Source organism: Dendrobates tinctorius, unplaced genomic scaffold (genome assembly GCF_039654945.1).
Source record: "Dendrobates tinctorius isolate UK_male_01 unplaced genomic scaffold, ASM3965494v1 ptg000015l, whole genome shotgun sequence".
Taxonomy (NCBI): Eukaryota; Metazoa; Chordata; class Amphibia; order Anura; family Dendrobatidae; genus Dendrobates; species Dendrobates tinctorius.
This window is the reverse complement of record NW_027361683.1, coordinates 47,668,315-47,685,676: the sequence shown is the minus strand read 5'-3', so window position 1 is coordinate 47,685,676 and position 17,362 is coordinate 47,668,315. Positions and strand designations below refer to the sequence as shown.

At 46.4% G+C, this 17,362-nt stretch overlaps 1 protein-coding gene and 1 long non-coding RNA gene across 9 annotated transcripts in view; one reads left to right on the top strand and one right to left on the bottom strand.

The window, feature by feature from the left end:
* The window catches only part of SCMH1 (Scm polycomb group protein homolog 1), a 148,830-nt gene extending 141,677 nt beyond the window's left edge, over positions 1-7,153 (top strand). For all 8 annotated transcript variants that reach the window (XM_073564161.1, XM_073564159.1, XM_073564160.1 and 5 more), the window contains 5 exons: positions 1,709-1,891; positions 2,000-2,128; positions 2,415-2,597; positions 5,251-5,381; positions 6,490-7,153. In XM_073564161.1, the coding sequence (XP_073420262.1) occupies positions 1,709-1,891; positions 2,000-2,128; positions 2,415-2,597; positions 5,251-5,381; positions 6,490-6,615 (752 nt within the window). In that variant the 3' untranslated portion in view covers positions 6,616-7,153. The remainder of the gene's footprint in view (positions 1-1,708; positions 1,892-1,999; positions 2,129-2,414; positions 2,598-5,250; positions 5,382-6,489) is intronic.
* The window catches only part of LOC141077161 (uncharacterized), a 392,656-nt gene that overhangs the window by 303,586 nt on the left and 71,708 nt on the right, over positions 1-17,362 (bottom strand). The window lies entirely within an intron of this gene.

Sequence of the window (17,362 nt, the reverse complement as noted above, 5' to 3'; positions counted from 1 at the left end):
CCCTGGCTTATTTACCATTGGGAATTTTCCTCTTTTAACGCCCCATACTCTTGTGAACGTGACCATACCGAGACGTGCCTCACTAAATATCCACAGGATTCCCACGAATCCCTGACACTCCTGTATAGTTTGTAATTGATAAAGGCCAAATGCGGCCGAAATGTTTTGCCTTCACTACATTAAAAGTCAAAAAAATGTCATCTTTAAGTTGAATGCCTAGTTTATTTTTATGCAAATTGCCTCTTCAGAGAGGAAGAGGACTTGAACTCTGTAGCGCCACCTGCTGGTAGTAGCGGTCCTACAAGTCACAATCAAGCCTTTAATGAGTCTTGTAATATGACTTAGGATAAAAGCCAAATCAGAATCTCAATTTGCAGACAGTGTTTCTGGCTATTGGAGTTCAAGTCCTCTTCCTCTCTGAAGAGACAATTTGCATATTTTCCCAGAGGAGCATTGCACGGCGAATAAGCCTCCTTACCTTGACAAGCCAGAGCTGGTATGTCATTCTCCACAAGGAGAAACCTTACCCCTTAGACCTTAAGGCCCCTTTACATTGAGCGATGCACCAGCGATCCCGGCAACGATACGACCCGGTCAGGATCGCTGGTGCATCGCTAAGTGGTCGCTAGTAAGCTGCCACACAGGCAGATCTCACAGCGATGTAGCAGCGATCTAGCAGTCGTTACTTACCTTTCAGACGCGGCGATCCTGACGTCCTCCCGTCCGCGTCCACACGTCACTAGTCAGCGCCAGCAGGAAGCGCCCAACGAGAAATGGAGCTGCGCGATCAGCGATGGACAGCGGGGGAGCCGGTCGGCGGTAAGTATCACACATAGCAATATCGCTGCTGCGTCACCAAATCGGGGATGCTTTAGCGATATTGTTAGCGATATCACTATGTGTAAATCCCCCTTTAGTTTATTTTTATTAATGTATTGCAGTCATCATATTATATGGCACTGTACTTACAATTGCTCATTTTACCTTTCTACACAGCAATTATTCTCTTTCTCTGCTCTATGTAGAAACAGGAAGTCACTTGTCCCTGAATTTATCATTCCCCTCTTCACTCCTGAACTAGCGGTTCTGCTCCTCCCCCTGCCAGGGACTTTTGCAGTGACTCATGAGTCAAACAGGGAGAATTAACCTCCTGTTTTTACATAAAACTTAGAAGGATTCAGGTTGTCAGTTTTTAATCACATGATGTCATAGACCTAATGGAAAAGAGAAGAATTAGCTAGGTAGACGGGTAAAATGAGCAATTGTAATTACACAGTGCCATATAATATGATGATTGCAATATTTTAAGAGGATAAACCTTTTGATGGGAGTAGTCCTTTTTTAAGCTGGCGATTGTTTGGCCCATAGCTATCTTTACAGGCTCCCCCATACACATGACAGCTTGGCTGAGCATTCCTCTGTTTTCTGAGAGGGACTCTACCAGAATCACCTGGCAGCGGCTTACTTCCTCACGTAGGATAAAAATCGCCCTGATTTTTATATTCCTTTTTATATACCGTAATTTTGCAGGGCAGTCAGTACACATACGCAATGGATGGTTGGCTGTTCGGACAACTTTTATCTGTGTCCTGATGTAGAACCGCCGTACCTTTGTGGGGTTACTCTTTCGTTGTGACTAAATTAAAAATGATAGAAACAGTGATTCACCTTCACCGATGATTTATTTACGATCGATCTTATTTTGCAGCGGTATTTGAGAGGGAACAGCACACACTCAACCTTCCAGCAGTAAACAGTATTGTGCATGTCCTTCGCTTTCTGGAGAAACTTTGCCGGAACCTGCGTAGTGACAATTTATTTGGAAACCAGCCGTTCACTCAGAATCCTGCCCCACAAGCTGGATCATATGAGAATGAGCGATATTTAACAGGTGCTGAAGTTAATATTTACGGTGCATAACATGTCTAATATCTGTCATTGCTGGCATAACCTTCACTACTTGTAAAATGCTTTTAACACCATTTCCTATTTTTTTTAGAAAGGTGTCATTTTGAGGGCAATCTCCATGGTCCTGGCAGAGGATCCAAAAGATATTCCCAAGAAATACCTCCATACAATGCCCCTCTGTGTCCCAAAGTACCAAAGAATGATTGCCATGTATCAGAAGGTAACCTATTTACATATGTCGTATACATGAGACTCCTAGTTGGTTATTTTTTTCCCAGAAGCATCCCTTCACCTGTCATAGGGTTGTGTCTGGCCTTGCGTGTTAGCTCCATTGAAATGAATAACAATGAGTTGCATTGTTACACACAAAGTGCAAATAGATGTGAAGCCATTTTTGGAGAAGAACAGCCATGTTTTCCTAATTAATTATATGACACCCCATATATGCATTAAAGAATACTAGTAGTAACTTTAGATTTTATTTTGCAACCTTGGTATGTCTCCAGGAGAAACCTTCCTGAATGATGCTGGACTTCCAGGATCAATGGAGCAGCGTTTGGGTCCTGCAGAATCTCCTAGTAGCCCAAATACATGTAGAGTCTCTAAGGAATATCGGTCTCCTTCCTTTCGGATTCACCATCAGCCTAGCAGCCTGTCCCAAGGAACTGTACGCCGACAAAGCTCTGGCGGTATGTAGTTCAGTAAGGGTATAGCGTATATAAGGGGGTATTCCAGGATCAGGATGGTGTGCCTTGAAGTGATGGAAATGTCCAGCACAGCTGCTAGTATGTAGATGGTGGGTAGAGAGGTTGCACCGGCCCTTTATTCTGTATTTACGAAGCAGTCCATCTCTATCGCTTCCTCTTTAAATCCACTGGGCATTTTTTAGGGATTTCTGCTACTGCAATTATGGCACAATATTGTAAACACATTGCTATTGGCAAACTGTTGTTCAGAATATTGGGTCAGATTCCAGTAAACTTTGAGCATATTACCAATAGATGCATTTGCAGTTTCGTACAGTAAAATGGAAATGGATATCCAACTTTTTGAATCCTTATGACCTTACAGAATGGATAAAGCTGCCAATTTTGGTGTCCTGTCTCCATATGACTGATGTCTCACAACATCCAACATTGAAAATTAACATGTCCGATCCTTTATAGTCTCCTTTTTACACACCCCTCTTGGTAAATATCCTAAAAATTAGCACTAAATAAACCAGCCCATATCTCTAGAACAGTATGGCAGATTTTAAAAAAGAGAAAAATAAAACAATACTCCATGGAGCAGCAGGAATAAAGGGAAAAAATGGAGTCCAAATTTGCCCTTGTGTTTGGATTACCAATTTGATTTTTTTCTTCTGGGACATCTACCATATTAAAAAATCAGGACCAACAGGATTTGCAGAGAAATCGAAAAGCCATATTGAATTGTAAAGATAAGCAGTATACAGTGGGGCAAAAAAGTATTTAGTCAGTCAGCAATAGTGCAAGTTCCACCACTTAAAAAGATGAGAGGCGTCTGTAATTTACATCATAGGTAGACCTCAACTATGGGAGACAAACTGAGAAAAAAAAATCCAGAAAATCACATTGTCTGTTATTTTTTCATTTTATTTGCATATTATGGTGGAAAATAAGTATTTGGTCAGAAACAAAATTTCATCTCAATACTTTGTGATATATCCTTTGTTGGCAATGACAGAGGTCAAACGTTTTCTGTAAGTCTTCACAAGGTTGCCACACACTGTTGTTGGTTTGTTGGCCCATTCCTCCATGCAGATCTCCTCTAGAGCAGTGATGTTTTTGGCTTTTCGCTTGGCAACACGGACTTTCAACTTCCTCCAAAGGTTTTCTATATGGTTGAGATCTGGAGACTGGCTAGGCCACTCCAGGACCTTGAAATGCTTCTTACGAAGCCACTCCTTCGTTGCCCTGGCGGTGTGCTTTGGATCATTGTCATGTTGAAAGACCCAGCCACGTTTCATCATCAATGCCCTTGCTGATGGAAGGAGGTTTGCACTCAAAATCTCACGATACATGGCCCCATTCATTCTTTCATGTACCCGGATCAGTCGTCCTGGCCCCTTTGCAGAGAAACAGCCCCAAAGCATGATGTTTCCACCACCATGCTTTACAGTAGGTATGGTGTTTGATGGATGCAACTCAGTATTCTTTTTCCTCCAAACACGACAAGTTGTGTTTCTACCAAACAGTTCCAGTTTGGTTTCATCAGACCATAGGACATTCTCCCAAAACTCCTCTGGATCATCCAAATGCTCTCTAGCAAACTTCAGACGGGCCCGGACATGTACAGGCTTAAGCAGTGGGACACGTCTGGCACTGCAGGATCTGAGTCCATGGTGGCGTAGTGTGTTACTTATGGTAGGCCTTGTTACATTGGTCCCAGCTCTCTGCAGTTCATTCACTAGGTCCCCCCGCGTGGTTCTGGGATTTTTGCTCACCGTTCTTGTGATCATTCTGACCCCACGGGGTGGGATTTTGCGTGGAGCACCAGATCGAGGGAGATTATCAGTGGTCTTGTATGTCTTCCATTTTCTAATTATTGCTCCCACAGTTGATTTCTTCACTCCAAGCTGGTTGGCTATTGCAGATTCAGTCTTCCCAGCCTGGTGCAGGGCTACAATTTTGTTTCTGGTGTCCTTTGACAGCTCTTTGGTCTTCACCATAGTGGAGTTTGGAGTCAGACTGTTTGAGGGTGTGCACAGGTGTCTTTTTATACTGATAACAAGTTTAAACAGGTGCCATTACTACAGGTAATGAGTGGAGGAAAGAGGAGACTCTTAAAGAAGAAGTTACAGGTCTGTGAGAGCCAGAAATCTTGATTGCTTGTTTCTGACCAAATACTTATTTTCCACCATAATATGCAAATAAAATGAAAAAAAAAACAGACAATGTGATTTTCTGGATTTTTTTTTCTCAGTTTGTCTCCCATAGCTGAGGTCTACCTATGATGTAAATTACAGATGCCTCTCATCTTTTTAAGTGGTGGAACTTGCACTATTGCTGACTGACTAAATACTTTTTTGCCCCACTGTATATTTATGGCTAGTAATAACAAATTACCAGAAATTACTTTTGACAGTATAGTGATGAGAATTACAATTAAAATTATTTCAGTGTTTATCAAAAACTGAACCACCATTATTTTAATGAGTCGGGAACAATGCCCTGATATTAAACTATGGGAAGTTACAGAAATGTAAGATTTTCCAGTAACGGACGACATAGCCATCAATCACCAAAGCCCATGTTACTCTCCCCTCCGCTCTTCTAACTGCCCAGTCCTATTCAATATCTCTCGTTCTTCTTACCCCAGAGCCCGAGAGGTGCGCAAATGCTCGGCAGGTATCTCGGGACCCTTCTTTATGGAACTTGGAAGATGTTATGCAGTTTGTCAGAGAAGCGGACCCCCAGCTGGGATCACATGCTGAGCTCTTCCGGAAACATGTAAGTCTAGGGAATGTTTATGTAGTATGATGTGCTCCAATAGGACGCAGGTTATATGACGCTGCCAAAACGATCAGAGGCTGCATTATTTATTAGGAAAGGTGGAATACGGATCTAGACGCTTTATTCTTTCTCATTACTGTTTTTTTTTGTTATTTAAATGCATGTGTTTTGGGCTAGAAATCATTTTGCTATTGGGTTTAATTCAACTTTGATATAATGTGTGGTCATAAATCAGTTGAGAGAAGATAAAAAAGACAACAGAGTTAGAAACTACTCAGAATGAGCTCACTGACAGATTCTAAATGAACTCATTCTGTAGTCAGCAATTGACAATGCAACACAGAGGCTATAGAAGGCAAATGCTCCCAATTACAAAAATTATTTTTAGTCAAAAAATACATGAATTTAAGTATGAAAAAAAATTGTCCATAAAAGTGGCCAAGCCTCTTAATAGTATATTAGGTTATTATGTCGTGGCAGCGTTCAGCCCCAATTCTGATGATGTAGGTGCAGAACGAAGCTTACAATCTTTGAAAGTGGCAAAAATGCTGAGAGACGCTTCAGCACAATATATGTTACTTATTAATTTCCATAAATACTTTGTCCAATTTAATATGTTATTGTTTTGTAGGGTGGCGTACCTTTTAAAATAACAGCCACAACAAAGCTCACTCACCCCAGATCCAGCACCACATCCCTGCCGCTGTGCCAGTTTCGTTGATGGGCTGCGGTGTTAATGTCACATCAGCAGTGTATGGAAATCAATAACACACTAAGGCAATGGTGGAGAGGCAGCGCTGGGCCTGGGAGGGCGAGTATTGCTGGGAGGGTCCCATAGGGTGGCATATCTTTTACATTAACAATCACATTTTAAAGGTTGTTCGCAGAATAACATTTTAGCCAAGTTTTGGGGGGAAAAACCTTTATAGGCAGGAACAGCAGGTTTCTGATGAATTTAGGGCTTCTGAGTCCAAGTCCCACAGTTTGAGAAGCACAGATATAGATAAACTATAAAAACATCTATTAATATGAATTGATCGTATTACAGAAGATTGTTTATTATGTTATCTCACAATATTTTATTTTCTTTTTTCCATCTCTACAGGAAATTGATGGAAAAGCTTTGTTGCTGTTGAGAAGCGATGTTATGATGAAATACATGGGTCTGAAGCTGGGTCCGGCTCTAAAGCTTTCCCACCATATAGATAAACTGAAGCAAGGGAAGTTCTGACCCAGACACCTTGCCCGAGTGTCACAGACCCTATCAGCGTTCATGCATTGGACATTGGACTGTCTCAGCAATTTTGCAAAAAAAAGTCACCATGAGAGGAATATGATTCCAAGTCCTGAAGACCCCCAATTCTGGGGGTTGGTGTATGTCGCTGACTTCTGAAATGTTTCCTATCTCTGAGAAGTTCCTCCAATCTGTGAACTTGTCCTTGATATTTCACAATAAGGGGAGCAGGAAGATGAAGGCATTACCTTTTGATTGGGCTGCAGGTTCTCCGGCTCCCTGATGTACTTTGAATTAATCCAAACAATACTTTTCTTATCTTATATAGCACCGGCAGTGCACACAGCACTGTATCTTGTAGAATAAAAGAGGCACAATGAATTATTGGCCACAAAAGCTTGCAATCTAATGACTGGTTGGCATTACTTGAAATCTGATTTTCTTGTACATAGAAGATATAGGTTGCATCCAATTTCTAAGATCCTGAATTATATTAATAATAAATTCAGCAACCGTACCAGACTTTGCTCATAAATACCTTTCTGATGTCCTTTTTATCTCTTGTGAAGGAAAAGATCTACCGTATGTCTTTCAATAGCACCACTTAGTGAGACATTAAGGCTATGCCCCCTTCAACACACATTTAGATTATTTGTTTCTTGGAATGAAAATTATTGTTTCTCCTTCGCCTCATTGGGGGACACAGGGCCATGGGCGTATGCTGCTGCCACTAGGAGGTTGACACTAAGTGAATATAAAAAAATTAGCTCCTCCTCTGCAGTATACACCTACCACCAGCTCCAGCCAGTTCATGTTTACTGTCTGTAGAAGGCACATGGGTCCGGTCTTCAGACCACCATTGTTTTATTTTATTTAAATTTTTTATTCCTTTGAATGGATTACAGGGGCAACGGATCCCTTCAGGGATCCTAAGTTAGGCGTCGAGTTCCTGCCACTGCACAGGGGGAATCTCAAGCCATGTCCTCTGCGGTCTCCCATTCTTCTGCAGCCACAGAGGTTCCTGCTCAGCAGAGACGTCAGTCCCGGCGTCTTGCTCAGGCTAATGCTATGCGTTGGTTGCTGCTGCCGCCCCAGGTTCAGCTATAGCATCCAGCATTAGTCAGCGGTGAGCAGACGCTCCTGGGACCAAGTCCTGCTTTTCTCCATCTGAGCATGCCCGTGAGATGACCGCTCATTGGTGGTCGGAGGTCACATGCTCAGGTCCTCAAGCAGCTCGGATTGGGCCATCAGCAAGGTCCCGGAAGGCTGCGGTTATAAAAGGATTGCATGGCCGCACAGCCGTGCGCTCGAATAGACAATGTGGAGTGAGTGTTGTATGCACGTATGAAGGTTTCTGGTGAGTGACTCATTATGAAACCCCTACCCTTGGTAAGCATGTGTTGATCAGCCTTGCAAGTTAGTGCCTAGGCTGATAGTGCAGGTAGGAGGAAGAGTCAGGGCCTAGCTTCAGTGCCAAGTAGTGGCTTTGCTTGTACGCCACTGTGTACTTGGTCTGCACTCCACAGTAGCCAGTGTCTATTAGTGGCGTTTGCCGGTGCGACGCCGTACACCTAGTGGGTCTAGAGAGGCTCTTACTCTTATCCTTGGGGCAGAGTCTTGTGACCATACACTAGCACTGACTCAGCTGTGCCCTGTGACAGTCAACAGGGTACGGCATCTGTGTTATGCGGTACCGTGGCTCTGTGAAGCAACAGAGCCCATCACTACTACATACTGGGTGGCGTTTAACCAATGTGTGTCCAGTGCAACACTTAGTGTCCGCCATTACCGAGCAGCAGTTAACATCTCTGCACGGTGGACCCCGGGCTGCGAACGCGCCTTATTACCATCTTTATATTATTAGGTGCGTTCCGCCAGCCCTAACATTATACTAGCGGCAGGGTCTGGCTAGTAATGGTGGACGAACAGCGACTACAGCGGTACATCCAGCAGCTGTAGGGCAGGTTGTCAGCTCTCGAGCGTACAACCTCAGCTGTGGATGTGACTGCAGTAGCTGTTCAGGGAGCCAGTGAGGCTGCAGCCCGTATGTACGCTGCCACCCCTGTTCCGACCTTATCCCGCCTCCCACTACATGAGAGGTTTTCAGGTGACAGCAAGTCATGTAGGGGATGATTCGTGAGCCAGTGTGCGATACACCTGGAGCTACTGGCTGCACGTTTCCCCTCAGAGCGGGCTAAAGTAGGGTTTATTATTTCCCTGCTGTCGGACAGGGCGTTGTGGGCTACGCTGCTGTGGGAGTGTGATGATCATGTGCAGAGTGCTCCACAGTTCCTGAGCACTCTGAAACAGGTCTTTTTGGGGCCTCGAGTCACCCAAGATACGGCGCTCCAACTGCTGTCATTGACACAGGTCTAGTCCATGGTCAGCCATTTTGCCGTCCACTTCCGGACTTTAGCATTTGAGCTGGAGTGGCCGGACAAAGTCCTTATCCCTGTATTTTGGAGGGGACTGGCTGACCATGTGAAAGACGCTTTGGCCACTAGAGAGATTCCCGCCACACTGGAGGAGCTAATAGCGGTGTCAACTCGCATCGACCTTCGTTTTAATGAGTGGAGGTTGGAGTGAGCTCAGTGTAGGCAGAGGTTTCGGCTTGCTCTCACCTTTGCCAAACCTCTGGAATCTCCGGTCCAGGCGTCCGAGCCACATGAGGCCATGGAGGTGTCACAAGCGAGATCTAAGTCCCGGACCGCTCGTGCACTCAAGGTCTGTCATGTGTACCGGCAGTTGCCTCCAGATGTCCTCAGCGGTCGGGAGAGCGTCCCCATTTGGTGACCATAGGAGATGGTTCACCAGACGCAGCGGCGCTTTCTTCCAAACTGTCCTTTTTAAGGGAACAATTACCATTGGCCCATCCACCCATACGGTAGAGCTTTGCATGGATTCGGGGCGGAGGGCAACTTTGTCTTCTGCCTTCTCCCAACGGCACGTAATTCCTCTAGTGATGCTCGCCAAACCAGTGACCATACGAGTGATAAATGGGTCGACACTGCCCACACAGATAGCTCATCAGACTATCCCATTTACTCTATCCATGTCTCCATACCATCAGGAGATCATCTCCCTGCTAGTCATTCATTAGGGAATTGTTGATGTTCTCTTAGGGATACCATGGCTACGCTACCACTCCCCTCATATAAAGTGGTCCTCAGGGAGAATTCTGGGATGGAGTAAATTCTGTGAGGGTAGATGTCAGAGGGAGTGTGTTCAGGTTGCTACCACAGATGTACCTGCAGATCTTTACTCTCTCCCCAAACACTACTGGCCTTATGCGGACGTGTTCTCCAAGAAGACTGCGGAGACCCTTCCGCCTCACTGCACCTATGACTGGCCTATTGACCTCTTGCCTGGTGCTGAGCCTCCCCGGGGTCCACTATCTCTCCCGGAGATGAAGGCAATGACTCGGTACATCCAGGAGAATCTGGCAAGAGGATTCATTAGAAAGTCAGTGTCACCTGCAGGGGCGGGGTTCTTCATGCAGAAGAAGAACGGAGAACTACGTCTATGCATAGATTGCAGGGGTGTTATTGCCATCACCGTTAAGAATAAGTACCCTCTGATCCGATACCTGAGCTATTTGATAGGTTGCGGGGAGCGAGGGTTTTTTCTAAACTTGATCTGCGGAGTGCTGACAACCTGATTCGCATCCGTGAGGGGGACGAATGGAAGATGACATTTAACACCAGGGACGGACACTATGAATACCTGGTGATGCCCTTCGGGCTCTGTAATGCTTCTGCTGTCTTCCAAGACTTTGTGAACGATATCTTCTGGGACATGCTCACCACCTCGGTTGTAGTCTACCTGGATGATATTCTCATCTACTCTCCAGATATAGACTCCCACCGGGGAGATGTTTACAAAGTCTTCGACCTCATATGGGCAAACTCCCTCTATGCCAAGTTGGAGAAGTGTGTGTTTGAGCAGGAGTCCTTGCCTTTCCTGAGCTATTAAATCACAAAAAAATGCCCCAAATAATGTTAATATCCCTCATTCACCTAGAGGAAATAATATGCCACAAACTCAGCTATTCACTTTTATGGTAGCCATAAATATAAAAAGACAGGATACCACAGAATAGCATATAATATAAAAATATATACTTTATTATCAATAATTAAAACAACATCACAAGAACAGGTGCTAGAATAGTAAATGAGGGACTATACAGCCATAGGAAATCCACTAACTTAATGAATACCAGCCAAAATAAAGCTAGTTTCACATGCCCACTATAATCCCACTATATTCGTATTAACGGAGGCAAAAGTACCTACAGCGTCCTAATACATAATTAATGCCAATCTGGCATAACAATATAAAGGATATAACCGCTAAGACTTTGCCACCTAATTTGCAACTGGAGGTTCTCTCTTGGGCTCACTTGCCAGGGTGGGTAGACATTTTGGGACCAAGAGGACATCTGAGCTTCTGGCGAGGACGTACTGGTGGCCACATATGGCCCGTGACGTCAGAGACTATATTTGGGCGTGTGTCTCCTGCGCCAAGAATTGGTCTTCTCGACAACGGCCTGCTGGGCTACTTTATCCCCTGCCGGTGACAGACAGGCCCTGGCAAAATGGTCGGGACTCGGGATGGACTTTGTGGTGGGCTTACCCAAGTCCTGTAGCTGCACAGTCATCCGGGTAGTCACTGACCATTTTTCCAAAATGGTGCACCTAGTGCTCCTTCCATGGGTACCTTCTGCACGGGTCTTGGCGGCGTTCATTAAGCACATTTTTCGCCTACACTGTATGCCTGAAAAAACTGTCAAGAGAATAAACCGTAGCACTACTGTGAAGGTGCTCAAGTAGGTTCTCAAGCCAGAGAAATAGTAATAAGGAACTTGGCTCTCAACTTATGGTAAGGAAGAACAGAAAATTTTAATAAGCAGTCACAATAACAGGACGTTTTGGTCCCTCCATAATTTAGCCCTTGTCAGTTTGACCCACACATTCCTTCCTGAAATTGCAGGTATGCCTCTATATCTTTCAGTTCTACTTTTAAGGTACACATACCACTATTCAATATCCTAATGAGTATGTTTATTAATTATTAACAGGACTACATTCCCACTACTGCCGCAGCTCTGTTGCCCCCATTGGGCTCCTCTATAACTACAGGCACATATAGCCTTATCCTTACACAATTCTATTCCTCACAGCAGTCAGGTAGGTACCTGAACCCATCCCTCTTATTTTTCTCTCCTTTTTTTCTTTTTCCCTTTCATTTCCCCATATTGTTGTTTTTTTTTTTTTTGGTTTTTTTTTAAATTCTCACCATGTGTTATGATGGCATTATTTTTCGCTTTTTTTTCACTACTCTTGATTTATTTGCGTTAAACCTTTATTGATTTTATTATTATAATTTTTGTATATATTGTTGTCAGGCTGATGAAGGTCCAACTGGGACCGAAACGTCCTGTTATTGTGACTGCTTATTAAAATTTTCTGGTTTTCCTTACCATAAGTTGAGTGCCAAGTTCTTTATTACTACTGACAAAACTGTCAGTGACTGGGGTTCCCAGTTTGCGTCTTGGTTCTGGAGAGAGCTTTGTCGCCTACTCAGCTTTGAGTTGAATCTCTCTTCAGCTTACCATCCCGAGATGAATGGGTTGGTAGAGAGGGCCAACCAGACCCTGGTCAAGTATCTGCAACATTTTGTTTTGGCCAGGCATGATGACTGGGCATCCTTTCTACCGTGGGTGGAGTTTGCGCTGAACAACTCCATAGCCGATTCCACTGGACAAACCCCATTCCTTCTTAACTACGGGCAGAATCTGTGGGTTCCTTTTTAAATGCCCGTGTCTTCCACCTACTCTAGGGTGGCAGACTGGGCGGTGGAAGCACATGACATTTGGGACTGCACACAGGATGCCATCCGGGCCTCCCAAGAACAGAATGAGCGTTTCCGCCAATGCTCACTGGCGCCCCACTCTGACCTTTGCTCCTGGTGACTTGGTGTGGCTCTCCGCCCATAATATCAGGCTGCGAGTTGAGTCCAGTAAGTTTGCGCCTCACTATATACAGTAGGTCCCTTTTAAGGTCCTGGAACAAGTTAACCCTGTGGTCTATCGTCTGGCCCTTCCTCCACGCCTAGGTATCATCGAGACCTTTCATGTGTCCCTCCTAAAACCTGTTCACATGTCCCGGTTTTCAGAGTCATCTGCCGGGACATCGGGCTCGTCTACGGACGATTATGAGGTGAATGCCATTGTTGGGTGCAAGGTGGTATGTGGCAAAAAGTATTATCTGATGGACTGGAGGGGTCATGGCCCAGAGGACAGGACCTGGGAACCTATTGAGCACATTTGTGCTCCTCAGCTCATTGCAGCTTTTGAGCGTAGCAAGGCCCAAGGAAGGGGGGCTCTAGGAGGGGAGGTAATGTTAGGCATCGAGTTCCCGCCACTGCACAGGGGGAGTCTCAAGCTACGGTATGTCCTCTGCGGTCTCCCATTCTTCTACAGCAGCAGAGGTTCCTGCTCAGCAGAGACATCGGCCTTGGCGTCTTGCTCAGGCTAATGCTATGCCACTGGTTGTTGCTGCCGCCCCAGGTCCAGCTATAGCATTCAGCATTAGTCAGAGGCGAGCAGACGCTCCTGGGTTTAAGTCCTGCTTTTCTCCATGTGAGCATGCCAGTGAGACGACCGGTCATTGATGGTCGAAGGTCACATGCTCAGGTCCTCAAGCAGCTTGGATTGGGCCATCAGCAAGTTCCCAGAAGACTGTGGTTATAAAAGAATTGCACGGCCGTGCGCTAGTATAGACAATGTGGAGTGAGTGTTGTATGCACGTAAGAATGTCTCTGGTGAGTGACTCATTATGAAACCCCTATCCTTGGTAAGCATGTGTTGATCAGCCTTGCCAGTTAGTGCCTAGGCTGTTAGTGCAGGTAAGCTGCAGAGTCAGGGCCTAGCTTCAGCGTCAAGTAGTGGCTCTGGCTGTACGCCACTGTGTACTTGGTCTGCAATCCACAGTAACCAGCATCTATTAGCGGCGTTTGCAGGTGCGACGCCATGCGCCTAGTGGGACTAGAGAGGCTCTTACCCCTGTCCTTGGGGCAGAGTCTTGTGACCGTACACTAGCGCTGACTCAACTGTGCCCTGTGACAGTCAGCAGGGCACGGCATCTGTGTTATGCGGTACCATGGCTCTATGAAGCAACAGAGCCCGTCGCTACTACAAACTGGGTGGTGTTTAACCCAAGTGTGTCCAGTGCGATACCGCCATTTAGTGTCCGCCATTACCGAGCAGCAGTTAACATCTCTGCATGGTGGACCCTGGGCTGCGAACGCACCTTATTACCATCTTTATATTATTAGGTGTGTTCTGCCAGCCCAAACATCCGATCTCACCCAAGCCAACAACAGGCAGGAACATGGTGTGTCACCTCCATGTACCCCCTCCTGCACCGTTGAAAGCCATGTCTGAGCTGATTTTAAGGGCGACTGGTCCCTTTAGGGCACCGATCTCCCCGCACCAACAACAGACGGGAACATGGAGTATCGCCTCCATGTACCCCTACTGCAGCCAGACTTATAGCCGGACATTAGCCCTGCCTCATCCTGGGGGAATGAAACCCTAGGATATACAGAGGCTCTGATGGCGTCCTTGCGGCCCCCACTGCATCATTACAGATAGAAAGCAGTGATGGAAGGGGGCGAATGGTTCCTCTCCACCTCCTTGACAAAGGGATCATGGATGGAGGGTGTTCCCTGCACTGTCCACACAGCACCCGACCTGCCGGCAGAGTGGAGAACCCTGCAATTCCCATTGTCCGAATCAGTGAGTACCTGGGTCAAGTGCGGCAGGAGGGTCCAGGTAGTCCCACGCTTCAATCCGCAGTCCTCCAGGTGCACTCTGGCTGGTGCTAGCCAGAAATTTACTCCTCGGCTTCAGCCTATGCTAGGCCGCAGTCCAGTCATCCCGGGGGTACCCCACGCTCCGTTCCGTGGTCCTCCAGCCGGCGTTGGGAATTTACTCCCAGGCTTCGACCCAGGTTAGGCCACAACCAGGAAGCCTCGCTCACCAGCTTGTGTCATGATGGCGGCTCCGCCCACGTTCTTGGCGCTTCTCGTTCCGGCCTAGAACGCCTCCTGAGATTCTCGGCGGCCATCTTTCCACACCGAAAGATCTCCAGCTGTATTTCTGCACGTGTGTGGGACTCTGGAGTGGATGTTTGCGGCATTTTTTCTCCGGGAGCACCCCCGGCGGACATCCTTTCTCCAGCTCTGTTCAGAGGAGTGCAGAGCACCCGGAGGACCATCCTTGCAGGGAAACAGGACCTGGGTAAGACCTGAGCTGCATTACAGATATTGGCCCTTCTCTGCAGTAATTCCCTGGCAATCCTCCCTATTTAGACATATTAGCAGAGAGATATCTGGGGTACACCATGTCATGTAAGACATCCAAGAAGCCTAACAAAACAGTATTTTTCACCTCCTGTACCACCTGCCAGACTTCATTGCCCCAGTGACAGAGTGCGCTATTCTGTAAGACCTGTGATCCCAAATGCACTCTGGAGCCCTCCGTCGCTACCGTCCCCAGTGTACCTGCCCCCCAGAGTGGGCCTCATCACTGTCGCAGTCCATGGCTTCACTGGCTAAAGCGATTGAGTCCCTCCACTGGTAGGGGCATCCTTCTGCCTGCGTTAGAAGGTTCCTCTACTATACAGTGACTGTAGGCCAGCAGGGGCTGTTCTCAGTCACATAATATACAGGCATCTATAAAACGGACCCATAGCTCGTCTCCCGCGTACTCTCACGCCCGGCATCCGTGAGTTCCATTTCTCGCTCCCCCTCACCAGGGGTTCGCAGCGACCAAGACTCTGTGTACGAGTCTGACGCGTCTCTCGGCCTAGATTCGCCGGAGTATCAGACGATGGTGGATACTCTCAGTGAGGCTGTCAACCAGACTTTGAAGGATGACGAGGACTCTATTTCCGCCCCGGATCACACTGTGTCCTTCAAGAGAACTAAACCTCCTCATAGGATGTTTGCCAACCACCCCGAGTTTTGAAACATTGTTCAGTGGCATAGGGAGTGGCTGGATAAATGTTTCACAGGGCAAAAGACTCTTGAGGCGAGATACCTTTTTCATCTGATCTGCGGAAGGAATGGGATGAGTCCCCTCCTGTATCTCATCTGGTATCCTAGACCCTTTCTTCCTTGCCGGACGGATTCTTGATCAAAAATCCCACGGACCATCAGAGAATCTTGCTCACTCAGGTTTTGAAGCCTCAGGCTCTGCGCTATCCCCATCTTTTGCCACGGCATGGGTAGCTGCAGCGATGGTCTCCTGGGCGGTTACCCTGACCAAAACCATTCAGGACAGCAACCTTCCCCCGGAGGCAGCGGATCTGGCCAATCAGATCTCTCTGGCTGGGGACTATTTGGTGCACGGCTCTCTGGATGCGACTAACTGTGCCGCACTGGCAGCCTCAAACGCAATCACCATCAGAAGGGCACTGTGGCTCAAGAAGTGGAGAGCAAACTCTGCGTCTAAGAAGTCCCTAACCTCTCTGCCCTACCAGAGCGGTCATTTATATGGAGAGAAGCTGGATCAACTTATCTCTAACACCACAGGAGGGAAAATTAAATTTGTTCCCTAGCGAAAGACCAGGCAGCCCTTTCAGCATCAGCAACAGCCTTATTTCCAATCCTTTCACAGCAATCCAGGCTGGTCCACTATGACCGCCTCTTCCGGATAGGGAAGCTCTCTGCATAGGGACAGGGGTCCCTAGGTTTCGTATAGGCCTAACCAGTCCAGAGGCATGGGCACGGTCCTTTTACCGAGCCATCGATTAGCTACGCCACAACGGGGTCATTACTCCGGTTCCAGAAAATGAGAGGTTCGAGGGATTCTACTCGAACCCATATGTGGTTCCGAAGAAGGACGGAGTGGTACGTCCCATCCTGGACGTGAAACTTCTAAACAAGTTTGTCAAGGTCCAGCACTTCAGGATGGAGTCCCTCCGGTCATCACCTCAATGGAGAAAGGGGGAGTTCCGAGCATCCATCGATATTCAGGATGCTTATCTCCATATCCCTTATATACATATCCCGATTTTCTCCCCTCACCAGAAGTTCCTGCACTTCGCTGTACGCGAGGAACATTTCCAGTTCTTAGAATTGCCCTCCGGCCTTGCCACCGCTCCCAGAGTGTCGTTTGCTAGAATGGAAGCCTATGGGTGCAGGATCCGTCGTAATCTGTCAAATGACAGAATCCAGCGACGGATTCCGTTTTTTTTAACTGAGCATGCTCTGATTACTATCTTCATCCCAAACTATCTTAATTTATAATTCTTTAATAAATAAAAAAAAAAATTTAAGAAAAAAAGCTTTATTGTCTTTCATTTATTTAATGATAAGGTACAATACTTTGGGTAACAAGGTACAAAACTTTGGTTAAAATAAAAAAAATTCATGGTTTAAAAAACGGATCAGTCGAAAAACGGAAGAAACGGATGAAAAAACTGATGCGACGGGTCTGTTTTTTCGCCGGATCTGATAGTCGGATCCTTCGAAAAAACGGATCCGTCGCATCAGTTTTTCACAATCTGCGACGGATTGTGACTGACGGCAAAAAACTGGTGTGAAAGGGGCCTTAGCCCTTCAGCAGGGAGCGCTGGCACTTTGTCGTCCATCCCCTCATTCCATCCGATTTTCCATGGGGATACTGGGAAAAATCGTGGCAGTGATGGAAGCTGTTCCCTTTGCCCAGCTACAC